The sequence below is a fragment of the Talaromyces atroroseus genome (genome assembly GCF_001907595.1).
Source record: "Talaromyces atroroseus strain IBT 11181 chromosome Unknown scaffold_11, whole genome shotgun sequence".
NCBI classification, from domain to species: domain Eukaryota; kingdom Fungi; phylum Ascomycota; class Eurotiomycetes; order Eurotiales; family Trichocomaceae; genus Talaromyces; species Talaromyces atroroseus.
This window is the reverse complement of record NW_017971443.1, coordinates 206474-232352: the sequence shown is the minus strand read 5'-3', so window position 1 is coordinate 232352 and position 25879 is coordinate 206474. Positions and strand designations below refer to the sequence as shown.

The 25879-nt window shown below is 46.4% G+C and overlaps 9 protein-coding genes across 9 annotated transcripts; 6 read left to right on the top strand and 3 right to left on the bottom strand.

Annotated features, from left to right (window-relative positions):
• Positions 1-573: 573 nt before the first annotated feature.
• On the top strand, positions 574-2873 carry UA08_07367 (hypothetical protein; the record flags this gene model as incomplete). The annotated part of the gene is made up of 3 exons (XM_020262649.1): positions 574-672; positions 738-1677; positions 1849-2873. 3 exons carry the CDS (start codon positions 574-576, stop codon positions 2871-2873), a joined length of 2064 nt encoding a protein of 687 aa, XP_020117332.1.
• A 482-nt stretch (positions 2874-3355) lies between these two features.
• UA08_07366 (hypothetical protein) lies at positions 3356-4752 on the top strand (the record flags this gene model as incomplete). The annotated part of the gene is made up of 3 exons (XM_020262648.1): positions 3356-3641; positions 3839-3891; positions 3940-4752. 3 exons carry the CDS (start codon positions 3356-3358, stop codon positions 4750-4752), a joined length of 1152 nt encoding a protein of 383 aa, XP_020117329.1.
• Positions 4753-4949: 197 nt separating this feature from the next.
• On the bottom strand, positions 4950-6007 carry UA08_07365 (hypothetical protein; the record flags this gene model as incomplete). The annotated part of the gene is made up of 3 exons (XM_020262647.1): positions 4950-5614; positions 5698-5856; positions 5929-6007. The coding sequence occupies 3 exons, from the start codon at positions 6005-6007 to the stop codon at positions 4950-4952; spliced, it is 903 nt and encodes a 300-aa protein (XP_020117328.1).
• A 520-nt stretch (positions 6008-6527) lies between these two features.
• Positions 6528-6876, top strand: UA08_07364 (hypothetical protein; the record flags this gene model as incomplete). The annotated part of the gene is made up of 2 exons (XM_020262646.1): positions 6528-6609; positions 6683-6876. 2 exons carry the CDS (start codon positions 6528-6530, stop codon positions 6874-6876), a joined length of 276 nt encoding a protein of 91 aa, XP_020117331.1.
• A 628-nt stretch (positions 6877-7504) lies between these two features.
• On the bottom strand, positions 7505-8323 carry UA08_07363 (hypothetical protein; the record flags this gene model as incomplete). The annotated part of the gene is made up of 3 exons (XM_020262645.1): positions 7505-7924; positions 8025-8161; positions 8227-8323. The coding sequence occupies 3 exons, from the start codon at positions 8321-8323 to the stop codon at positions 7505-7507; spliced, it is 654 nt and encodes a 217-aa protein (XP_020117330.1).
• Positions 8324-9113: 790 nt separating this feature from the next.
• On the top strand, positions 9114-13599 carry UA08_07362 (hypothetical protein; the record flags this gene model as incomplete). Its single annotated transcript, XM_020262643.1, has 3 exons — positions 9114-9350; positions 9443-11839; positions 11893-13599. The coding sequence occupies 3 exons, from the start codon at positions 9114-9116 to the stop codon at positions 13597-13599; spliced, it is 4341 nt and encodes a 1446-aa protein (XP_020117325.1).
• A 5500-nt stretch (positions 13600-19099) lies between these two features.
• On the top strand, positions 19100-21502 carry UA08_07361 (hypothetical protein; the record flags this gene model as incomplete). The annotated part of the gene is made up of 7 exons (XM_020262642.1): positions 19100-19423; positions 19480-19705; positions 19819-19904; positions 20085-20366; positions 20445-20849; positions 20883-21258; positions 21438-21502. The coding sequence occupies 7 exons, from the start codon at positions 19100-19102 to the stop codon at positions 21500-21502; spliced, it is 1764 nt and encodes a 587-aa protein (XP_020117324.1).
• A 489-nt stretch (positions 21503-21991) lies between these two features.
• On the top strand, positions 21992-23498 carry UA08_07360 (hypothetical protein; the record flags this gene model as incomplete). Its single annotated transcript, XM_020262641.1, has 3 exons — positions 21992-22294; positions 22397-22666; positions 22902-23498. The coding sequence occupies 3 exons, from the start codon at positions 21992-21994 to the stop codon at positions 23496-23498; spliced, it is 1170 nt and encodes a 389-aa protein (XP_020117327.1).
• Positions 23499-23655: 157 nt separating this feature from the next.
• On the bottom strand, positions 23656-25792 carry UA08_07359 (hypothetical protein; the record flags this gene model as incomplete). The annotated part of the gene is made up of 7 exons (XM_020262640.1): positions 23656-24093; positions 24170-24421; positions 24488-24688; positions 24853-25000; positions 25077-25270; positions 25365-25476; positions 25659-25792. The coding sequence occupies 7 exons, from the start codon at positions 25790-25792 to the stop codon at positions 23656-23658; spliced, it is 1479 nt and encodes a 492-aa protein (XP_020117326.1).
• Between the last annotated feature and the right edge of the window lie 87 nt (positions 25793-25879).

The following is a 25879-nucleotide window of genomic DNA, read 5'->3' as shown; positions in this document are numbered from 1 at the left end:
CATTTCGTTCATTCCGAGTACGAGAGGAAGCAGCACAGGGTCGTAATATATATTATAGAAACGGTCATATCTATCCACGCGTATTCCTTTACGCCGGATACCTCCAAATGAGAGTCCTTATCTTCAGATTTGCAATATTGCCTAGGTAGGAACTACGTATACCCAGTGATGAGCAATCCGCGGAGTTTTATTAGAGAAGCAAGACGTATGCGCCGGATTGAGTGTTGAGTTTGAAAAGTAAACCGCCAAGTGCTCTCTTATCAAAGCCTAGTACAAAGCCCAGTCAGGGCTCCGCAGGGGCCGCCTCGCCTCGGCCAACAGAACGCAATCTAGCCGCGCTCTTCTCCAACGAGATGCAAATCTCCGGATTAGGAGATAAGGAAAGGCTTATCATGTCAGAAGAAACTGAAATGGAATAGTAGAAATAACAACAAAGAAAAAGAGAGACGCATTTCAAAAATTTTGGCCAAGAGTTTGTACAAAGTATGCTACATAACATGTAAGCCAGGTCAACTTTTGCAGTGTCATTTGTTGCTACCTCTGCTTGCCAGAGATTGTGTTCTGTCCGCCACTATGGCAACCATTATCGAAGCTCCTGTTGACTATCCCCCAGAAATCACTGGCTATGCCGAGCCATGGATTGTAAGTCCAGGAGACGAGGTAGCCATCAAGGTATGTCATTCCCGGGCCATCACACGTATGAAGCACGATTGACTAAGCTCTGCTCATGTAACTAGGTCTCGTGTACGGAGCCGGAGTACACCCATCAAACCGTCCGTGTCATTCAAGGAGTCAATGTCGCGCACTCGCCAAGAAAACAAGAAGAGCTTTTTCTTAAAGGTGGCGTTCATAGTGGCCGATTTCAAAAAAGCAATCCTGGCTCGTATGCTGTGGCAGAGAAATGGTTGACTGCCGAAGTACCGTCAGGAATAGCTATTACTTTTTTCATGCAGCCGTGGCTCCCGCAGGCCGGCCATGTCCAAACTGTCATTTCAACACTTGATATGAGAACAAAAACCGGATTTTCCGTCCTTATCAACCAAGCTGGACAGATGGAATTCTGCATTGGCACCGGAGATGAAGTGGAGGTCATCCAGACCGATTTCCATCCTGAACGCAAGAGATGGGTTGACGTTGAGTTTGTCCTAGACCAGAGGATGCTTTCCGTTGCTTTAAAGCCTTTGGCACTTGTTGCTGCAGCTTGTAGTGTTACTCCTATTGCTCTCCAGCATACTCTGAAAAGTCCTCTGAGAATATCCATGGATAATGTCCTACTGTTTGGTGCATCCACGGTCAAATCGCCTGCCTATGCATCTGACGTGTTCAGCGGCCGTATAGACCGTCCATGTATTAAGAAAATAGGACTACCGTCCACCACGATTGTTGAATATGAATTTTCACTTGAAATGTCAAGCGATAGAATCATTGACGTATCGGGTAACGCTTGTCATGGGCAACTTTTTAACGCCCCAACTCGTGCAGTTAGAGGACACGACTGGGATGGCAGTGAGCCCGATTGGATGAAAGCAAAGTTTGGCTACGGAGCAATTCATTTTCACGATGATGATCTAGACGACGCTGCATGGGACACAGACTTCACTATTGAAATTCCGCCATATGCACGTTCCGGAGTGTATGCTGTGAATGTGCAGTCAACAAATGGCAAAACTTCCGACAGTATTGTATTCATGGTCTGACCGAGCGAAGCAGCATGGGAACAAAGGGAAGGAAAAGTCGATCTTGTTCTTTCCGCTTTCACCTATCTTGCGTATGCCAACGAGCAGCTCCATGATAAAGATCGCATATCCGCCATAGATGTCGGACCAGGGTTTGATATGAATTCTGCAGCTGTAAGCGAGGATTTATGGCGTATGAAGAGACGAAAAGATGTCGGGTTATCTCTGTATGATGTTCATAATGATGACTCAGGCACTACCTTTTCTTCTGCCAAGAGACCTATTCTCAATCTCAAGCCGGGCTATATCATGTGGGCCATGCGACGACCGCGCGCTCTCAGTGCGGACACTATCATGATAGGATTTTTAGAGCGTGAAGGGATAGCTTATGAGGTAGTCACCGATCACGACTTACATGAACGCGGTGTGAGGGCTCTCAGTGGGTTTAATACCGTATTAACTGGCAGCCATCCCGAGCACCCTAGCTTGGAATCATACAATGCATATATCGCGTATGCGAAACAGGGCGGCAATGTTATGTATATGGGGAGCAATGGATTTTACTGGGTCTGCGCTACTGATATTCATAGTCGGCCACATAGAATCGAGATTCGTCGCGGCGACCAAGGCGTACGAACGTACGTAATGCCTGGTGGTGAACATATTCTGAGCTTGAACGGTCAACAGGGAGGCCTTTGGAGATCAAGAGGAAGAGCAACCAATGTACTGTTTGGTATTGGCTTTTGCGGCGAGGGCGTCGCCCTTGGAGTGCCCTTTAAGCGTTCCGAAGCCAGTTTGGCCGACGCTAGCATCTCATGGATGTTTGAGGGCATCGAACACGACGAACTTATCGGTATGTATAGACTAGGCGAGGGAGCGAGTAGCGATGAAATTGATAGATTTGACATTGCCAATGGCAGCCCTACATGTGTCAAAGTGTTGGCTTCAAGCACAGGACATCCCGATGACTTTGGTATTGCACCGGAGGACGTTAGTTTCCCAATAATAAACACGCTGGGTACACAGACGGATCTGATTCGCTCAGACATGACCTATTACGTGACTGACACTGGCGGTGGAATATTTTCAGTTGGAAGTATCAATTGGTATAATTCACTGAGATGGGAGGATTATCAGAATAACGTTGCGATGTTGACCAGAAACGTTATAAAGGGGTTCCTCTCTGGTTTAAGATAAGATATAGATTTTAAGTATCAAAACAGCTGATTTCTTTCGCCTTCAATAAGCCACTTGACCTGTACTCATTGTACTCGTTCTCGCATAGCTGAATAATAAACAAGCATCAAGCATCTGCTGTCTTGCCTAATCGGGTAATCCCCAATGCACGCTAGTCCAAAGTAGACAAAGCGTGTCTTTGGATTGCCTTATCAGGAGTCGTCGCCTTATCATCTCTACTCCAACCTTCAACGTCAACCTCGTCAACTCAGTGATTACGAACAACACAGTTTGAACCTTGACCATAATTTATCATATGTCATCGGCCATGACTTCATATCTGACTGAGTCTGCAGCAGCGACGAGAGCCTTAAATCGAGCACCTATATCTCGCGTTCGAACAGGCTGCCTCACATGCCGTGCCCGCAAGAAAAAATGTGACGAGAGAAAACCCAGGTGCTATGCCTGCGAACGTAATAACGTTACTTGCAGATGGCCGCCCCATGTCCAGGCCAGCATGTGCGAGACTCCAAGTGGCGATGAACACTAAGGACAGGAGTCTAATCCTGGACAATACGTGTTTTCAAACAACGAATCCAAGCACAGTTCGGATGGTCGAAAAGCAGCGTCTACATCAATGGTATTTATTCCAAAATCCAAGGCGACCTGGCCTGGGAACCGGCTGTCAAAAATATCGACAGAACCGACTATTTTTCCCAGGCCAGTCACCGAATTCATTCTACTTCCTCAGCCACTACTTGCACACGACTGCCAACGTCATGGTCAATGGTGCGTAAATCCTTTCTTGGTTTATATGGTGCCACTGGCCTCTTCCAGCGACCTCATTCATCAACTGCTCTTGACTCATAGCGCTGTCCACTGGGTGAGAAGGTCTCGAGACAGGCCGGATGATATGTCTTACAAACATTATGGCAAATCTCTTAAACTCTTTCGAGGAAGAATAAATGATTACATTGTTAATGCAGACAGCAATGTCATTCTACTCGGCGTGGGTGCTTTGACATTATGTTTCATTGAAGTAGGTATATATATACAACATAGAGAAAATAAATACTGACTGTATTAGAATGTTAGAGTAGATGCGGCTGGCACAATTTACGACCATCTTTTGGCGGCCAAGACTTTATTGGTCAAGATACTTGCAGACTCGAGGATTCTCATAACGACAGACTTGAGATGCTTCATAATCGAGTACTACATTTATACGGCCACATTGAGCATGATATCTACCGATGTCAGGGTCAGCAACCAAAACCTTCTCACCGACGAACTGATACATCATGCAGAGAGCCTTGTTGAGGCACAATACATTGGCAATATGTGCGGTTGCTGGTTAGAATTGCTTCTTGTCATACCATCCATTTTCGATTTGGGCCGACGATGGCTCACAAACGGCGTGGAAGCCCTGAACATGGACGATATGACACAGTTCGCTGTGATACAACACAAAGTTCTTCAATGGAAGCCAAATCCTTCTGTTCAATCTGACGTGACTTTACTTGGTTTAATATACCAACAAGCTATATTATTATATTTGTATACTGTCCCCAGCTCTAGTCAACACAGAAAATTTGTAGGGGTGATTGGAAGCACGATTGATAAGGCCATGGGATACATGCGTGAGCTATCTCCCGCAGCTCCCGTTAATACAAATATGTGCTGGCCCATTGCAATCATTGGATCGCTTACGACGGACTTTGAACAGCAGCAGGAAATAAAGAATTACCTGGTAGCCATGAACGCGACGCTGGGATTTGGGAATATATTGCAAGTCCTGGGTATTTTGGAGGAAATGTGGCAACACCAAGGTGAGCAAATTGGGCCTTGGGATATTTGCACTGCAATGCAGACCCTGCAAACCTGGATATCCTTTTCATAATATACGCATTGTGCCATTGATGTGATGGTACGATAGAAAATGTAGCCAAGGTCCACGCACGAACAAAGAAGAAATATAACACTGATCTTTTGGGTTCAAAAAAAAATTCTTTACATATAAGCTCCTAAAGCGGTAGTAGAAAGAACAATTCATTTGAAATGGGACTTGATACAATAAGAAAAAACCGCAGATTTGATTTAGCTACGATAATGATGCATGGCTTCTGCTTCTTCTGCCGTGACATTGTACGCCTCCAACATCAATAATGGCCATGTTAAAAGCTTCTCGTCCTCAGCACGAGTAATCTTGCTCCATCTTTCTTCCATCCCCGGGATGCGATGTCTCTCCTGCCACGCCAGCAACTGTTCATAATCCCAACATTGATGGTTGATGTCAAAGTCTGGAAACGGGTGTTTCTGTCCCTTGACCCAATTGTAGCTGATCAATTCCACGCTAGGTTTACAGAGGAGGTGTTGCAAAAGGGCATTCATGCAATGCGAAAGATGGGAATGGTAGGAGACAGCGATTCCGTCTGGATGGTAATACTCGTAATTCCAATACAGACTCTTTCGCATGCTGTCCAGGCAGTGTACTAAATGTATCCCATCAAGTTGAACTAGATGACGATCTGATCCAACGCCCCAGCTCTCGGGAGCCTTGACTGTGGTAGATGGATCCTTCCCAAGCCGTATGATCTCTTCGCGAGATACATGCAGAACCCCGACGTCTGACACTCGATCCCAGGCCGCGTCTCCCTCTGGGTTAGGTGGCGGTCTTCGGTATATTGATTCCTCCGAAGCGAGTGGCAAAGTTGACAATTTTTTAGGTCCCCAGTTTGGCTGGAGTTCGTTCAGCACGGGACCTTAAGAATTATCACGTAGATTGTCAGTAAAGTCATCTTCCCGGATCCTTCCACTGTTATAAAATGATTGGCGCATTCCTTACTGTAGAATGTGATCTCTTCTAGAGCATTCTTGGACACTGTCCTCCGAAGTTGTGGCAGGTAATACATTGCAAAGAGCATGGTGATGATTGATGAAAACAGGCAGAGGCCGACATTGAAATAAACAGCTCTCTTCGTCAATGTGGGCGATGCCGATGAGCCTCGCGCAAATTTAGCAAGCCAACATATGAGGGAAAAAAAAAAAAAAAATAAGCACAAAGCGATAGACATACATTGGCATGTAGAGGAGTGTGCCTCTTGCCTAGGAAGCAAGGAATAGGCCTCCTCATCCTCCAGGTTTTCGACACCCATTGAATCACAGTGGTGAGAGGCGACGCAGTAGAGGAAGCAAAATGGCTGTATGGTATTATTTCTCTCGGCTTTTCTCTGTTGAAAGAGTTATGGGAATTCTCCCAAGCACAATTTATGTGGATGGCCTTATCAGAATCGAACTAGTTGGTTATGTGCGCTGCAGCGGCATCGCGTAAGAAATGAGGGCATCCCGTAAGATCAACGTAAAAGGGCCCCAGCAAATGTCATTTCCACAAGAAGCACTGTGAAAAGAGCAACCATTATGTGAATATTATTACATTTTATGTCAAAAATAATGTGAAGTCACCTCATGTACTCGTGGGAAAGTTCAACAACTGTTAACCCAAGATATTTGGAGATATGTGAGACTCAAGGTTATAAAAGGACTGGCGATGCAAGCATTAATTGGATTCAGAACCACACAGTTTCGAAAGCATTCAAGACCACCTTGAATAATATCACAAACAAGATCTTACTCGTTTTTTGTCTTCGAGAAACTTAAACCGCCAAGTTATTCAAGATGAAGATCCAAACTCTTGCCGCCCTGCTCGCTGTCTGTGCACAGGCTATCCATGCTGCTCCAGTTGAAGCTAAACCGGCTGGTAGGTGTATTAGCCACACGAATATGTCAATAGAAAAACATATACGCAGATTGCTAATCCCGAAATGCTACAGATCATGGCTTGGCCGCTCGCGAGGACCACTCCGCTGAGGACTGGAACGAGTGGTACAACAAGAAGGCCATTAAGCGCGACGAGGAGTCTGCCGAGGACTGGAATGAATGGTACAACAAGAAGGCCATTAAGCGTGATGAGGAGTCTGCCGAGGACTGGAACGAGTGGTACAACAAGAAGGCTATCAAGGCTTAAAGCCGCCTAGAAAAGCACTCCTAAGGCTGATAGGGAGGAAGACAGCATGCGATGAGAGGAGTGCGGAGGATGAGAGATGAAAGAAGGAGGGAGTCAAGTTAGAATGTTATCGGGGGCTTTTCGGCTATTCTCATATATTTTAAATACAAGCGTGCCTAGGTATATATCATTGGTGATGGTATGAATAGCAAATGACTCAAATGTCTCTAGCAACCTAAAAGAAAAAAGTGTACCCTATAGCGGGGAGGAGAGAGCAGTTATTCAAGTTAGAAGCTGGTAAAGAGCGTTTTGACTACCTAGGTATTTTCAAATGCAAATTACAAGGATAGGAAGCAGGAGTACGTAGTGTAAATTAAACCCTGATTAAAAATGAAAATATATTTGACTAGTCGTAAATGTACCTATATCTGTTGGTAGACGGGGGTTCTTTTGCAAGTCGTGAATCTCTCTACTAACAGCATGTAGGGGGGAGAGAGGAGAGGATTAGTTGAGTCAATCAAGTTAGAATCCATTGATAGCCCTTTGAAATTTCAAAATACAAACGCATATATCATTAGACAGTGGTCTTAATATAAAGAGATTTGAATGCCAGTCTTTACATTTACCACCTCCATTCTATCGTTATTCGTCATGCATCGACATCGGCACCATGAGAGAGAAGGAGATTGATGAGTGACTCCGACCCCCCGTCTACTGCGAGATGAAGAGCAGTGTTCCCATGCAGGTCTCTACAATTTAGGTCAATCGAGGCACTCAAGAGGAGCTCGACGATTTCCTCGTTGCCACTTTGCACGGCGTGAAAAAGCGCGGTCCGGCCTTGGATATCCTGAGCATTGACATCGATCTTGTGGTCTGCTAGCAGTCGCACAATTGAGGCATAGCCGTTCTCCGTCGCTACATGTAAGACGGATCTGCCGTATTCATCGCATTTATTGATATCGGCTCCACGGTCTATTAATAGTCGTATCACGGTTTCATTGCCGGCGTGAACGGCTCGATGAAGAACTGGGCGGCCCAGCTGCGGTGCGGTTATCTCCGAGAACATAAACTAGGCAGGGGTTTGACGTTAGTGACACCGGCGACATGTTTACCATACTACGTTATACGTGATTTGTTGCTTGCTAACTCCGTATAACCATTTCTCTTACCTGGTCGTCGACGGATGAGGTGTGAGGAAGCATGGAGGGCTGCTCCAAGGGATAGAAGTCCAGCGCGTTTTTTGGCCATGCTTGTTCTCCGATCACTGCCTGTTCTAAAGCTTGCAGGCGGGCCTTTTGATTTCTTCCTTGTTGGACGATGATAGATGAGCATACCAAGATGGGGGGCAATGGAAACAGACCACCTACTTACTGTACTTCTGCTGGGCAATGCGATTTTGCTGCCGCTTCTTTTCCTTATCGTCGGCTTCCGATACTGAGGCGAGTGCTGGGGATGTAGGAGAGAACATTGGGAGAAGCAAGGCGCTAGGCAATACCTACCTTAGGTCATCGCAGAGGAACAGATGGGATACATATAATACGTGACTCAAACATCGTACGGATGCAATAGATCTTCGGCCAAGGGGCATAATTATCTCTAGGTTCGCATTGCCGTGTTGTGCCGCATTAAAATCTTAGGGGCCAAAATCCTTTTAATATTAACAGGCATGTGATAAGACGCCAACTAAGCCTTCTAGCAGCCGGATCTGACTGAAATCTAGGGAAACGTGCATTAGTGTGAAAAGGCTTGTCCAGTACTGTAGTACTAGTATTGCGCGTAGATTTTCCATCCCACTGCGAGATGGTGTAATTTTCCGTAATTTCGCTTTGTCAATAACACCTACAGAAGACGCCAGGCCGGTTTCTATTGGAGATGCGAAGGTTCTGTTTTTTTGGGGCCGAAGGAGTTTAAGTTTAAATTTGCACGTAATATGCCCCCATGGGGATGTCAAAATGTTCAATGAAATAGGGGGTCGCCGTGCCATGTCATACCGGAGCAGAGCTTCTGGACACTACAAGCTGCCAAGAGATAAGCGCACAGGGTATGTTTCATTGTAGCGTCGCAGGATGTGCAGAATCTGTGCTTGTATGTCGAGAAGAGATGGCGTGACTATTCCTGCCAATTTCGCGAAGGCACTAACAGTTCTTGAAAGGAAACACGGCAAGGAAAAGAACATTCCTTGTTTATGTATAGCCCGAGGTGCTGCTGCGAAATGCCTGCCATTATTTGTCTTTTGATAGAGGGAGCCTAACTATACAATGTGGTTCGTGCCGGCTGAGATCGCCGGGACAGCTCTCGTTGCCATCGCCGTCCCTTCTTTTTACACTCTTGCCACAGCAAATAGACAGCTAACAGCGTATCAAGATGAGGACGGCGAAGCTACAGCAGAGTCCTTCCGCGCGTTTGCACGTAGTCGGTGCAGCTATCTCGCGGGCATTTCTTCCGTCGCTGGTCTCTTGTGCTCGGTCCTCTTAGAGGAGCCCGTGTCTGTATGGGTAAGTGGCAATGCAGAAATACCTAATATGCATAGTAACCAATAATAATCGCACTAATATTCCTACTATTACAACTGACTTCCACTACCCAGGCTGTTTTGTTACTTCAGGCTTTCTCGCTCTCTGTAGAACAGTCCCCAGCGAGAAGATTCAACCTGGCCGTCTTTGCGTTCATCGCTAGTGGCCTACCAATCCTGGTCTCCATAGGATATCTGGAAGATGCGGGAAACGCGAAGGTACGGCTATTGGCTATCCTCCAAATAGTTTCAGCCGTTACAAGAGGACTTGGCTGTCTCTTACTTCCGCGGCGTCCAGATGTCTACCGCGATGGTAAACTTGTAAACCGTGAAAGAACCGTCTCCCTTCTGACAAAACATACATTCGGATGGGCAACAGACCAGTTACGACTAATTGCAAGTGCTGGCCCAGCCTTCAACGCAGACTCACTCCCTCAATTGAGTTCACTTTACCAGTCGAAGCATCAAGCTGCCGTGCTGGAGAGAACGCTTGCAGTGCAAGGAACGCTAAGAGAGACTCTTCTTAAAATATACAGGGGACCACTGGTTATCCAAGCACTGTTGATCGCCTTATCATCGGCCTTGGAGTCGGCTCCCCAGGTTGCCTTGTATATGGTCTTGAGATCTCTTGAGAACCAACAGTCCGGAGAACCGGGCCACCAGCCATGGGTATGGGTATTAGCTTTGGGTGCTTCCAAACTCCTCTCGCCTACCGTGAGTAGCTGGGTTAAGTGGATGAACCAAGGTGGCCTATGTATTCCTTTGAATGCCGGACTGACATCCGTTATCTTTTCGAAAGCGCTGCGTCGCAAGGACGTAAAATCTACCACCAAGGGTGGTGATGATGATCACAAACAGGACATTATGAACCATATCAGTGTGGACTTGGGAATAATTGATGGGTTCATCGGGTACACCTACCTGATACCTGCGTCGTTTCTTAAATTGGTATTTGCCTTGATTTTCCTTACTCGACTCATCGGGTGGAAGAGTCTGCTCTCCGCGATGATCATATCCGTTCTCCTTATCCCAATCAACGCGCGGTTGATAAAAAACTATGGATCACTTCAACGAGGCCTGATGAAATCAAGAGACCGCAGGATGGCTGCCATACGAGAAGCCATTCAAAGCATTCGTTATGTCAAATTTGCTGCGCTCGAGGAATATTGGAAAACGCGCATATGCAAGCGGAGGGAAGAGGAGCTTTCCCAGATCCGATCTAGCTTTTTATATAATGCGCTTTTGTTTTCTATATTCTGGATCATCAGCCCGCTGTTGCTCTCTTCTGTGTCTCTGGCGGTGTATACTTTAGAGTATGGAAGCAGCAGTTTGGCAGCCTCGGTTGCTTTTACGACTGTTTCTGTATTGGATTCGCTCGAGCTGTCTCTGGCCATTCTACCTGAACTGTTTACCCAGGGAGTACAGGCCAATATCAGCTCATCGCGCATTGATCGCTATTTAAAAACGGCAGAGAGAATACCTAATGTATCTGCAGGGAGTCACATTGAATTCACAGACGCAACTATATCCTGGCCATCAGAACAACCCAAGTCCCAGAGTAACGCCGACCGCTTTGCCCTATACAACGTCAATTTGAAGTTCCCGTCCAACAAGCTCAGCGTCATATCAGGCAAGACGGGGTCAGGAAAGAGTCTTGTTCTTGCAGCCATCCTTGGTGAATGTGAGCTGGTCAGTGGATATATTACCAAACCACATCATGATCCTAAACATGACGCTGAGCCGCCCGTTGGTGATATATCAGACTGGATTATTCCGTCAGCAATCGCGTATGTCAGCCAGGTTCCATGGATTGAGAATGCAAGTATCAGGCAAAACATCTTGTTCGGCCTTCCTTACCATGAGGAGCGATATCAGAATGTCCTCGAAGTTTGCGCTCTCTTCCCCGACCTAGCGACTCTGTCTGATTTCGACAATACAGAAGTAGGCCCCAACGGCGTTAACCTTAGCGGAGGACAACGATGGAGAATCTCATTCGCTAGGGCACTGTATTCTCGCGCGGGGATATTAGTGTTGGATGATATATTCAGTGCACTGGATGCGCACACCGGGCGATATGTCTATGAGAATGCTCTGAGTGGAGACCTGGCAAAGGACCGCACTCGCATCCTTGCGACACATCAAGTTCTCCCTCATGCAGACTACTTTGTACATGTGGGTAATGATACTGCCAAACCTGTTGATAGACCCCAGGATGTCGTACATGCAATGTTCCTCGGACCAGCACAAGATTCCCCTGCAATATCCAAGCTAAAGACTGTAGCTCCTCTTGAAGGACCTGAGGAAGGGGATGCCGAGCACAAAAAGCCAAGAAAATTCGTGGCTAATGAGGAGAAAGAAACTGGTCAAACAAGATTATCAGTTTACGCAGAATATCTAAGGAAGGGCGGTCTATTGTCATGGACGATGGTGTTTGTGCTCTATGGCAGTTATACGGGTCTAGTTCTAGGACGGGTAAGGGGGCATAATATTGCTGGAAGACTCGCCAAGCTGACGAACTTTTCTAGTCATGGTGGATCAAGTTATGGACGACCAATTCTCCTGCTGCTCAGTCTGTCGATTTAAACAAGAACCCGTCTTCCAGAATAGAATCTCCAGTCGCTTCATACCTAATAATATACGCAGTATTGTCTGGTCTTGCTGGAGCAATCGGTGTCTGGAGGTACTTTGTCTTGATGCTAACAACTCTGAAAGCGTCACGTCAACTATTCAATGATCTAACGCACTCTATTATAAATGCTCCCCTGAAATGGCTTGACACAGTCCCCTCTGGTCGAATTGTGAACCGCTTCTCGTCTGACCTTTCCCGCGTTGATTCGAGGATCAGCCTCGATGCTGGCTTCTACATTGGCAGTGCTTTTGATCTGCTTGCTATCCTAGTAGCCGGAACTTTGGTATCTCCCTCGATTGTCCTGTTTGGTATAATTATCTTGTTTTACAGCTCAAAGCTATCATCCATCCATGCGGTCGGATCTCGGGAACTCCAGCGGCTTGAAAGCATCTCGAAAAGCCCCATATCTGAGTTGTTTGGTTCGACGTTAGGTGGCCTGGCAACTCTTCGTGCCTATGGGAGGACTGGACTCTACATCCAGCGCTTGCACGACTACCTCGATCGACGTAGTCAGTTGTCTTACCATCTGTTGCTCTTCAAGCACTGGCTTGATTTTCGTATGACCTTGACGGGCACTCTGTTTGCAATGTCTGCCGCCATCCTGGTTATTTCTACTAATACCTCGGCTTCTCTGGCTGGGTTTACTCTTACCTTTACTCTTCAATACAGCCAGAAAATCACCTCTTTTCTCCGACAAGGAGTGAATATTGACTTGAATATGAACGCCGCAGAAAGAGTATTGGAGTATTCGGCCATTCCACCAGAGGAAGAACCGGATGCTGGAATACCTGCACCGGCTGCATGGCCAACAAAAGGACAGATTGAGGTGCAGAACTTGGTTTTGAGCTATGCATCCGACCTTCCTCCCGCGCTTGACGGCATCTCCTTCAGTATCAGACCAAATGAGAAGATTGGAATTGTCGGACGAACAGGAGCTGGTAAATCATCCCTTGCTCTTGCGCTTATTCGGTGCCTTGAAGGCCCTAGCCAGGGCACAATCTCCATCGATGGGGTCGATATTTCCAAGATAAAGCTACATGATCTGAGAAGTCGCATTGCACTCATTCCCCAGGATCCTGTTCTCTTCTCGGGAACAGTCAGGTCTAACCTAGACCCATTCAATCGGTTTGGAGAAGAAGACCTTCAAGGTGCTTTGCAAAGAGCCCAGTTATCTGAGCATTCTGCTTGGAGGGGAGAAAACCATCAAGCGCATGCAGCTACGACTTTCGATACAGCGATACATAATAGCAGTACTATAACCCTTGACACTCCAATATCCGAAGGCGGACTGAACCTCTCCCAGGGCCAGCGCCAATTGCTCTGTTTAGCCCGAGCCATCCTTTCCAGACCTCGCATTATGATCCTAGATGAGACCACGTCCGCAGTTGACACGCAGGCGGATGCCTTGATCCAAAAGCTGCTTCGCACGGAGTTCCAGGATACAACGGTTATTTTTATCGCCCATCGTCTTGCTACTGTTGCTGAGTGTGATCGAATTCTGTTTATGGACGCAGGGAGGATAGTGGAGTTTGGAGCCCCAGAGGAACTGCTCCGGATTGAGGGAGGGCATTTTAGGAATCTTGTTGATTCGAGAATCGCCTGAAAGCATCGTGATGATGAATTGATGTTGTATTCTGAATGGCAGACCTGAACAAATGGAATCATTATTTACATCAGGCGAGTAAAATGATACAATCCTTAATGCTTCTGACAACAATCTTGGAAATATGTAGATCACTTTCGACAAAACAGAAGTCAAAGCACGTAATGCAATAGTAAAACTCTGGGTGGCGTAAACGTATCAGGGAGGTAAGGCGCTAAAAAAGCCCTTTGCCATATTCCGAAATATGTCTCATAAGCTTTCTCGCTAGTTCCTATACATAGGATTACTAGCTGTTTGATGTTGTATCACTAACGGAAACCTTTAGCTGACGTCGGAGGAATTTTAAAATAAGTAAAACTCTACTTGGAACCTCGAATACTAAAGGCGAGGACGATTTCCTTATTTGGATAAAGGTTGAGCTTTGATAAGCATTTCGAGCAGATGCTCAAAAAATTCTTGGATTGTTGATCTGAGACCTATAGCCCTGCTATCTATAGTCCACACTTCCTACGTAATATAGTCTGGGATAGAGAAGAGTATAACGGGCATTTATTAAAGGCTTCAAAAATATAGAGGTTGATAGGACGTCGGAACGTGCATAAAAACAGAGCTATAGGGCCACTTTTATTGCCAACAAAGCAAATACGTAGACTATAGTTGATATGATTTCGCCGTCAAATATTGCCATCAATGATCTCTCTCTCGCACGCGAGCATACCTAAAAAGGGAAATCCTCGTAATCACACCACCGGCTGGTACGTATCCTTCCTCATTCCAATTTCCGAGATTGTTTGATGAATTGGCTATCTTTGATGAAGCGCTACTCTTAGTGATATACGACCCGAGACCTTTAAATATTTTGGTCTCCCTTAGACTTCGGATTAGCTTTGGCGTCGATGGAACACATAGGATCAAGTTAGCGCACGTCGTCTCAGACAGAGAACATAGCGCCAATATGGAAAAGTAATAAGTGAAGTCATTGGAAGAGTAGAATCGCGTCGAGTACTATAGCCGTACGGTGCTTGAAACGCAGCCACTATTTAACAGACAAGGTTAGACCGGAGTGGACAAATTGACATAGAGGAATAGATTGATTAGTAGGCGTGAACTCAAAACTAAGACCCAGTTTCTTCTGCGTTGACATGTGCATGCCCCAGATGACCTTCTGTGCAATGGTTAAAGGAATCAGTTCCAGCGCAAGGTTGGTTGCTCCCGATGCCACGCTGAACACTGGAACGCTGAATCGGCAGTATCGACCAAGGACTAATGGATCCCAAATCAAAGTGCCTCTAGACGAAGCTTTATAGACAAAAAGAGCCATCACCTCCACAGAGACGGGTTGTGACGGGGTTGGATATATTGTCTGGCGTGGTGACACAGCTGAGGCTGACGAGCATATAATACAGAGTGTCAAGCCTGTACTCCACAACACCCATTTTTACAATTTAGGAAAGCACACTCAGTTCAGTCAAGGTAATACAGGGCGTTTCTCGTCGTTGCAAATATCATATCCTGAGTTTTTCTTTACTACTGCTAGTATACAGTTTCACGTCCTAGACTAAGAGGGTTGCTTCAACTGTTCAAGCTGTGTCAGGTTTCTTCCAGGAAGAGACAAGTTAGTTCATTTGGTTTACGAACATGCTAATGTACGAGGCCACAAATGCACTCAGGTGTGATCAATCGTTACCGACAGCGCCAGATCCTATGAATGCTCTTGGTAGTCTCTGGCAGCAAATAGGCAGGTCTTCAACTTTTCCCGGAAGATTTATCGTAGTTGGCATCCAGGTATTCCCAACGATGTGAGGTTCCACTTCACCCACAGAGACCTTCACGCTAGCATTATCCTTATAACTCCAGCTGGAGAAAGAATAACAAAAGATATTGTACATAAAACCATAATGCTTCGAGTCGTCTCCCAATATTGCAAAAACAATGATACTTGATGATTACATAAATCATCACTCTCAGATGGGATTACGAGTGATCGTCACGTTCAACTCTTTCCGTCAATGAAAACTAAAAATGGCCAGTTCTTCACGTAGTAGATACAAGTGTAGGCTGCTTTTCCGCGTCCGTCTCGCTCTTTTTCGCTTCCTCAACGAGCCCGATATCCGTCTCAAGTTCAGTACGCACATGCAACTCTTTGGCAAGGAATGCTAAAAGAACCCCAAGAAGTGCAAATGCAAGGCCTACTTGCCTAACCAACTTCAGACTGTTGACGTAAATGTCTTTCACAATAGCTTCTAGGACAGGGTTATCATCCAGGCCTAATGCAGAGTACAACGGTCCGCCGGCTGCCAAAGTGTAAGCTCCTCCATTTGCAAGCAACGCAGCTGCTGTTTTATTCCCCTGCAGACTGGTAGATATGAGGGTATCAACCTTGGAGTTAAATACGGCTAAAGGTATGGCAGCTCTGCTTCCTGCAGCAGGCTATATAGCAATTGCTCTGTATACTGTTATTTATCTTGCTAGAAATGGTCAACAGATTCAGCTGGTGGAGTTGCAAGACGTCGTGATACATAACGGCATAACACTGGAAGACGGCTCCTCTGGAGTTGACTTGAATTTCGTTATCAGTTTAGTCAAGGAAACCCCCACTAGCAAAATCGTCGAGTTTTCTTGTAACGTCTGTAACGTTGATACCGGATCTCCTGAATTCGCAAAAGAAGTCTTCAGCGGCGGTGCCATTATAAAACTGAGATGCCCGGTTGAAGAACCCTGCCGAGCAGGAAATCCCCAAGCCTGCCCATGAAGGATGTAAATACTGATCGTATCTATTCTTGGATGCAGACAGTCGGGATGGATTACTCGAAGCCATTCTTGATAGACTCGATCAAAAGACGTCTGAATATCGCCACAGTCACCACAAAACGAATTATAAATGATCAATATCCAATTCATCCAGCAACGCTCGACAGCATTATTCAGGGTCTGCTTGCTGCCTTTTCGTGCCCCGATGACGGACGAGTATGGACGATTTACCTCCCAAAGAGCTTTCGGCGAATCATCTTGACGTGAACGCACTCCCGGAAACTAGTTCGCAGCTGATCGCCGACTGCTATGTCACAGAGTCATCAGCACGGTTAATATGCGGTGATATTGATGTATTTTGTGCGGAAGATGGTCATGCTGAAATCCAGGTTCAAGGCGCCATTTTTACCTCCCTTGACCTATCCCACGTCAGCTAACGACCGAGGCATGCTTTGGCGGACCAATTGGAAGAGAGATATGTCGAGCGCCATTAGGGCTCCAGAAGGAAACCATCAACACAAAGACTCTTCAAAAGATCGGGAACTTCATGTGCTATGCGATAGGACTGCTTGTTTTTACCTCAGAGAACTACTCAAAGAGGTCGAGCGAAAATATATACCGTCGATGCAAGAATATTTTCAGTGCTTAATGTATTGGTGCCTAGACTATGTGATTCCAGTAGCTCAATCTGGCCAGCATCCTTGCTGGAAAGCTCACTGGCACAGTGAGACCTGGGAATTAATTAAGACGCTGTCCGAACACGAGAATCTTGGTCAAATTGATCCCAAACTCATACATCACGTGGGCTCAAAACTTCTATCCATTGTGCGTGGATTGGAGCCAGCATTGCAGGTCTTCAAAGAACACGATATGCTTGACTGGCTTTATACGGAGGGCTTAGGGCTTCGCGAGGTGAACGAAAATCTTGGGATACCCTTAGATCCCCTTGTACACCGTTACCCCCAAATGCGAATCCTTGAAATAGGGGCTGGCACTGGCGGATCAACAGCCATGGCTTTGAACTTCCTAGGATCAAGCTTCGGGGACTACACATTTACGGACGTCTCCCCTGGATCCTTCCCAGCAGCCCAGGCCCGATATTCCGAGCAAGAAGGGGCTATGACATACCAAACACTTGATATTAAACAATAACCGATTGAACAGGGTTTCGGAGCGCATTCATATGATCTCATCATCGCTGCGCATGTTCTTCACGCGACTAAATCTATCTCTACAACAGTTCGACATTGTGGAGAGCTTTTGCGGTCTGGAGGCTATTTAATTCTACTCGAGCTCACTAATATAAACACACTACGAACGCCGTTTCTGTTCTTTTGTTTTCCCGGGTGGGGGCTTGGCCGAGAAGAAGAAAGCCGAACTCGAAGTCCAATGCTCACAGAGGCACAATGGGACGTGGTTTTACGGGATAATCTTTTTTCTGGAGTAGATCGCTCTTTCAGAGACTTTGAGGACGTCTCCATTCACACATTCTCTACCATGGTAACCCAAGCAATAGACGATCGAGTCAGTATCCTGAGAGACCCTTTCAACGCAGTCGGCAATGTGACGGGTATCGAGAAGTTGCTCATCATTGGAGGACGTTCACTAATAGTATCCAGGATGGCGACGAACCTACAAACTCTTGTCAGCACATTTACAGAACATACAACTGTCATAAATTGCTTGGAAGACGTGCTAACAGGTGAATTAAGCTGTGCTTTCACGCTCCCATCTCTCCATTACATTCTGTTCAGCCACCATCACATTGCACTCGACGGTGTCGCTTGGAATGTGTTTATTGCCGACCTCACACAAGCATACTCCGAAGGTTTACCAGCAAGCCCAAGAGTTCAGCAGTCAATCGATATAGCGAGGAAGCGACTAGAGATATTCGCGCAGCAGAATCTTCGAGCTGAACTTGCCTTTTGAAAGAGTATATACTGAACTATTCCTAAACCGTTTCTATTATGTATTCCCGTTCGCCAGAGTCAGGTTTCGTCCGGCTGTTAAGGGTCATACTGTTAATATTTGTGATGTTAAGCTGCCTAGAGAATTAACGAAGGCTATACAACGTGCGGTCACTACAATCGGAGTAACCCTATTTCATTTTTACATTGCGAGCCTGGTGACGTTCCTTGGACGGTGCCTGGGCACTAATGATGTCGCTGTCGGAATCGTCAGCGCAAACTGGACCGAGGAAGGGGATTAGAAGACCGTCGGACATTTCCTAAATATGCTGCCGGTGCGTATCTGGCTTGACTATTCTGAACAGTTCAATGAGGTAGCTAGAAGATCGCGCGATGCTACATTGGCGGCTCTGGCTCACTCACGGGCACCCTTACGACCTGCTGCTCAATGCGGCCATAACATCGAGCTGGACGTCAGTAGGACTCATTACGCAGCAAAATCAATTAGAGGAATCTGACGGTGCGCTCCTACTCAAGTGGTATACACCCCCAAAGCCGTAGCCCAGAATCCTGACCTTGCAGTGGGCAATTGCCCAATATCTAATGAGAAAGACATTGAAGACGCCATCAGACTCGGACGTTGTAGTATAGCTGACGTGCCATGGAAGAGCACACTCACTGACCGAATGAATTAAGTAGCGGTCGAGCTACCAGAAGCTGTTGCTATAATAGACGACGAAGGCGAAAGCATTACTTATGCGCAGATGACGACTAGATTGATGCAAATCACGCGTCAATCACAAGGTGTTACACCTCCCCTATCTCCGGTATCGTATGTAGCCATGCTTCTCGATTCCGTCGCGGATGCTGTTTGCTGTGCCCTTGCTATCTTGCACTTAGGCTTCGTTTGGATTCCTTTGGACACGCGGAATCATGAGCAACGACTTCGTAAACTACACTGTGACGGTTTGAAGCTGGTTAACGTATATGGGCCAGCAGAGATTACCCTGGCTTGTGCCAAAGGCATTGTGCCATTGACCGATGCGGACGATAGCTGCGTTGATCATCTTCTGCCTTCGCCAAATTATGAAATCCAAATTACTGACGCTGATATGAACATCTTACCCGTCGGATTTCTTGGTGAAATATGCATCTCTGGGCAAGGAGTTGGTCTGGGATATATTGAGCGGCCTGAGGAATCAAGTCACAAGTTCATTAAAAGTCATCCTCTGTGGTAAGAAAATACCGCTCCGGTGACAAGGGAAGGATTCTCCCAGACGGCACGCTCGAAATCTTGGGAAGACTAGACGGGGATAATCAAGTGAAGATTCACGGCTTCCGCGTCGAGTTCGACGAAATCGCCAATGCCATTGTGAAGATATCGAATGGTGCAATCGTCAATCCTGCTGCTTCTTTGAGAAACACTCCATCATCAGACATTATCGTCGGTTTGTGTTCTTTGACGTCAAATTCGTTGGGGAAAGATCGGAATTTATAGAATGGCTTCATGTCAACATTCCCCTACCGCTAGTTATGAAGCCCGCTTTTATAATTCCTATAGATCGGATACCAGCCTTCCCAAATGGCACGGCTGACATGGATGCGGTCAATATATTGCCTATCAACGAATCCGATGTTTTAAATGATGTGAGTGCCGCCATTCAGAGCTTGAGCCCCTGGGAATAATCGATCAAGGAAATCTGGCAGGAAGTCCTCTTGTTTAGACATGCCCAAACTTTACGGTATAGCGATAGAGCATAATCAATTCGGCCAATATCTGACTTCTTTCAAGTTGGTGGAAGTTCAATCCTGATGATCAAACTCAAGGCTCTCCTTGAGGTCCAGTTAGGCGTGAAGGTGTCTATGCCCGATCTATTCCATGCTAGTACTCTCCGTAGCATGGCTAGACTAGTTGCAAATGCCTCGGATATCAACAATAGTACCACTCTCTCGCCGTCGAAACCGGCAGTGTTCGTTGAACATAAAGATATTCAGTCTACGATTAATTGGGATGTCGAAATCGCAAGCATGGTTGATGGGCTTCCACAACCCAGTCCTACTCTTCCGCTTTCCAACAAAACGTTACTCAATGGGTTCAGTGGCCTCATAGTCATCTTAACGGGCGCCACTGGATTCATTGAAAGGCACATCCTATAGCATGTCGTCCAAGACTCAAGAATATCACAGGTTCACTGCCTGGCAATACGACCTGACGAGTATGGAAAGCCTCGCCATGTCTCGGTAAAAAACGATAAAATCATTGAGTATGTTGGAGATTTGTCAACCCTACATCTCAGCCTCTCAGACTCTCAATTTATGTTTCTATCCGAACACGCTGATGTTATCCTTCACAACGGCGCCGACGTATCACTACTAAAGACATACCGGTCCCTACGCCGTGCCAACGTCGTTTCGACACGTACGCTATGCGAGATGGCCATCCCCCGCCGATTGCCCTTATACTACGTATCGACAGCATCTGTAGCAAAGGTGGTTCACCTTGAAGCAGGTCAACCGCTTCTTGAAGTTCCTGCGTTGCCTGCTGTTCCAGACCTTCTGAACTCTGTCGATGGCTACGCATCGTCGAAATGGGTCAGCGAGATGCTTTTGAAAAATGCGGCTTAGCATAACGAACTGCCTACCTATGTCCACCGGCGAGCGCACGTCGTTGGTAAAAACTCATCAGAACTAGATGCCGTAGGCATGCTTATGAAGTACTCACTGTCTCCTGGCCAAACGCCGCACATAAACTCAGAAAATATTACGGGTCAGTGGGATTTTATCACGGTTCAGGACATGGCAAGGGATTTGGTGCACTCGACTATCGAATCTGCGAGTTCTCTAACTCTGCAGCAGAAAACACAACGCATCAAGTTCCCTATTTTCCTCAACCACTGCAGTGATATAAATCTTTGCCACAATAATTTGCGAGATTACCTCGAGAGCGTAGCTGGAAGACCCCCGCAAGAGATCGATATGAAGGAGTGGCTGGCGGCCGCATGTGAGAGGGCTTCATCCATTAGTATACGAGTTTTTCGCCGCATTCGACGACGGACGAGGAAATATAGTTTTGCCTATCATTGTGAAAGGTGCGAGACAAGTATAAAGTACATTCAAAATATTAATACTCTTATTCATCGTTTTTTGTTTGAAAAGAAATATATACCTGGGCATCCGCAGCCCCGGCTCCTTGCCGACAGCCATGGATGACTCTACGAAATATTGAGGATGATGAAGGATATTAATATATCAAGGTAATTAACATGCGTAGATATATTAGTAAATTAAATAACAACATTTAATTCGCATCAGTATCTTCCATATTATGCAGCGGCATATTATTATCTTCAAGCTACCCTGATTCCGGGGAACACGACGACGCTGCGAATATAACTCAAAAGATTTCAATTAAACCCCCTCTTTCCCCTGGAGCTATTCATCCATTGATTTGTAACTGATTGCTCCAATGGAAGACGAGCACTTACCCCTCGGCGCACAGTCCTCTTGTCAACGCGGCTTTCCACTCCTCGTGTAACAGAGCTGAAACTGACCGTATATAGAGTCTACGGCGTTCATCAACATTCAAACAAACCCAAAAAGAGGGGGAAATAAGAACTAAAGAGACCCACCTATCCGTTTCTATGATTTCTTTGCTGACACCTAAGATAAACTTTTTGCTGCCTGTTTCCAAGGTTCTTTGTTGCGTCGATATCTCCGCCGGATTGTCATTCACGATGGACGTTTCGTCCATTGTTGCAACTTGGCTCTCATTTGCCGCCACAGTCATCGGCCTGAGTTCTCTCGTAACTCATGTCCGAAGTGCCATCGCCCAGGCAGATCCTTTTCTTTCCTTGCGCGACACTCGGCACTTGGGCTGGTGGTGCTTCCGACAGCCCTATGTGCCATGGTATTGCATTGTTCAGCCGCCTCCCCTCGGTCCAGTAATTCATGCCAATCTTCTGGACGGTCTGTGTGGCCGAAAGACAATCAGTCTCAGTCGTCTACCACTAACACAGCCAGCTGGTCAAGCTTGCAAGGTCAGTGCTGCTATCGGTTTTTCACCAGAAAGCACTAATCCAGAGCAACAGCGTCTCTGAAAAGAGCGTCGGAAAACCAAACTTCATAGTCAATATCCACAGCGAGCCATCCGAAACTATCTCAATGGATCGCGGGTGGCAGGATCTACCTCTCGTTCCTCTGATGAGACACGAAATACTACATGCACAATTATCTCCCGCGCGACCTTCATGGCACTGCTTGCCGTGACAAATGCTCGACCGGCATTTCTCTACAATGGCTCTTCCGGACATCGAGCTGCTTACGCGTCGTACTGCGGTCAGTGGCTAGTTGAGTGGCAGATCGGAGGCCGAGCGGTAATTCATTTTGCTCCACACGACTCCCATACCCTAGTGAGTGATGTGTATCCTGCAACAGTTGAAAGAAGAGTAGACAAGTGCCTGCAAATTCTAGTCGGGGTCATCGAAGCACGCGCACCAGGAAACTCCAAATGTGCTTTCCCTGGTCGGCAAGCAAGCGGGAGTTGGTTGTTGAAGTATCGAATCAGAGGGTTTGGCAGTGCTCACAGCGGCAGACAACATGATAGGTGGAAACGTAACTGATGTCGACTTCTTTGCTATGCAAAAGCTTGACAGTAATGCGGAATCTGCTATGTCGGAGCATGTTGTCGTTCTTGACTTGCCCAGCTCCAAAAGTCCTGACCGCAGTTTTGTCTTATATGTCCCTGAGAAGGAGGGGGGTACACTCAACCAAGCTTTGGATTGTCTACCATGGACTCCCCTTTCTTGGTCTGCCCATCGCGGCCTCAGAGATATACTCGTTGCTTTCGCTAAAACCAGGATGGATATGCATCGAGATGTACTGGCCGCAACTCTACACTTGGCGGTGTCTAGGTGGCCCGAGAAGCTCGATGCCAAAGGATGGAATCCAAATTTTGTCAGAGAAAATATGGCAGACATGGCAGCTAGTGCTGTCTTAGCCGGTAGTGGGATTTCAGGGGGTGTTGTTCGGATCGTGACAGATATAGCTTTGCTTCTCTGGGATGGAACGGTAGAAGAACTGGACGAGACGACATTTTGGAGAGATACAACTACCCCAAGGAGTACTTCGAGTCTCAGTCCAATGACTGTTGTCGCTCTCGTCAAATGTTTTGTTCTGGAATGGAGCGTGGACCTGGATTATCAAATGTATCATGACTTGCCAATGGAGTTATACTTTGGATGAATGTATTGATTCTCACATATATCTGATAGAAATTTGCATGCAACTAATTGGCCTTACAAATATTGAATGCAGGTGATATGCTTCGGTTTATTATAGTCTGCTGCTGTTAGCTAGGCACCAATATCACACTATCGAGCATATGAGATTCAGATCACTTTCACTGAAAGTAAAGTTTCCTTTCTTTTCCATCAGACTTCGCTTTTCGTGCGATCCTCAAATTACACAGCCAATACTGTATGTTTGCAAATATAGTCAGAAACAGGCCGAATGACACCAAAGAAACGATAAGACTCCATCCTATGGGATACAGAGGTGCATCACCGGACTGAAATAGCTGGCTTCCAACAATTCCCGAGGCATTCGCAGACATGATGAAGATTGCGAGTGTTATGGATCGTTCACCCGCAGAGCGAGCGTTGAGAGCCATCCACGAGCCGTTCACGGGATCTGATTGTCCAATGTCAGTAAATTCTGCGCCTTCTTTGGTAGTGGAAGGGAACATCTTACGCCACACTGAGGAAAATGCAATAGCAAGTGTAAGCACGGCATACCGACTATGCGAGTCGGTTGAATAGATCAAAAGGCGGCATGCAAGCTGTAGAAATGTTAGACATACTTGCGCTCTTCGTGATGCAAGATTTATTCATGCCAATTCAAGAGAGAAGACGTACTGCAAAAGCCCACCAGAGTATCATCCCTGCCAATACCACTGGGCCTCGTATGTTCATTTTGTCCGCTGTGTAGCCCCAAGCGATATTCAAGACCAGTTGAATCCATTGTCCCACTGAAACCATGGCATTGGACCGCAGCCGTCCATATCCAAGTCCCTCTACTATCTTGGGTGCATATGACCACATAGTCGAAGACGGTGCTAATGCAGCAATGGTGAGAAGAACATGTGGGAGAAGCCTCCAATTTGTCAACTAAGAATTCTTATTAGTCTTGTATTCCCAGTATATTTGTAAATCCATAAGATGACTGAGGCATACTGCACGTAGGATCTCGTCTTTGTTTATATTTCTACGACGCTGGGCCTTGCTGGGGTCATCGAGCAACAGGCGACGAACAAGGATTTCAGTCTCACGCTCAGTGAAGTAGGCATAACCAAAGATATTGAGTGGCGAAGCAACGTCCCGTGGAAAAAGCAAGATGAAAATGGCGCCAACGACTATCCCGAAAAGACCTTCAATCTACACACAGCTGTTAGCTGGCACAAGACGACCGAATGATAGGAAATTCGTACGATAAATAACCATTGCCATCCTGCCAGATTGGCTGCACCTCTCATTTGCAAACTATGCTCGGTGAACAAATTAACCTTCCAGTGTGTAAACGATCAACAGCCGCGGCATACGCACATTCCATAGGCAGCTAGTCCACTAACAGCCTGAGCTAGCATATTGCCCACAAAGAACCAGGAGAACCGTTTAGATGACTCGTTACGTTTGTACCATCTAGTGATGGTGTATAGACCGGCGGGAATAAAACCCGATTCGCATAGACTAGGTAAAACAATCTTTTGTCAGTTTCATGACGATGGATCGAAATCAGCAGTTAGTGTATAGATAGAAAACGTACCCAAGCAAAAGCCTTGTAACAAGAAACGCGCCGAGGCCCTTTTGGAATGCCTGAAATGTAGCCACCAAACTCCTAATCAACGCCGTGAGCATATAATCTCTACAGCGACTGGTCGAGGTGGGTGTCCTATTCACCAAGCGACAATCTGCCCACTGATCCACACCGATGGCCCAACACGATATAGAATGTAGTTGCTTGGAATCTATAGTTATTATCCACGGATAATGGGTTTCGGATGCATGTTCAGTTACACTTCAAAGCGTCAATTAGAGATGGGTAAGGACAAACCTCCCAAATGACAATACCTACTGATAGGAGTTGCTGGCCAACATTGTATTGGTTCTGGGTAATGCCAACATCGGCGAGGAAGTAATCTGTAAGTGCATTTCCACTTTTGTCGCTGTATCAGCACAATTTTCCGAAATCCCTAATTCAAGCAGTGCCGTACATATTTCCGCGGTCGAGTTGTAGTGCAAAGAATGCTAGCATTAAGAGTGGCATGATAAGAGAATCGAGGCTTGACATAATGATTAGCCTGGCTGTTCTTGCTTGGGTAGGTACTTGGGATATTTCGCCTCATACCGATTTACAAGCCTCCTTTCCTCTCCCTCTGTCCAATCCACTACAAACTGCTGTTCACCGTCGCTGGTTCCTGCTTCGTCATATTTCTGCATGACAGTGCTGGTAGCTCCAACACTCTTAATTCCGGGTGGCATAATGTCCTGGATATTCGTTCTTTCTGCTAGACGTGGCTGGCCCGTTGATAAATCGACATACAATTTACTTGAGAGCTTTGGCGGGAG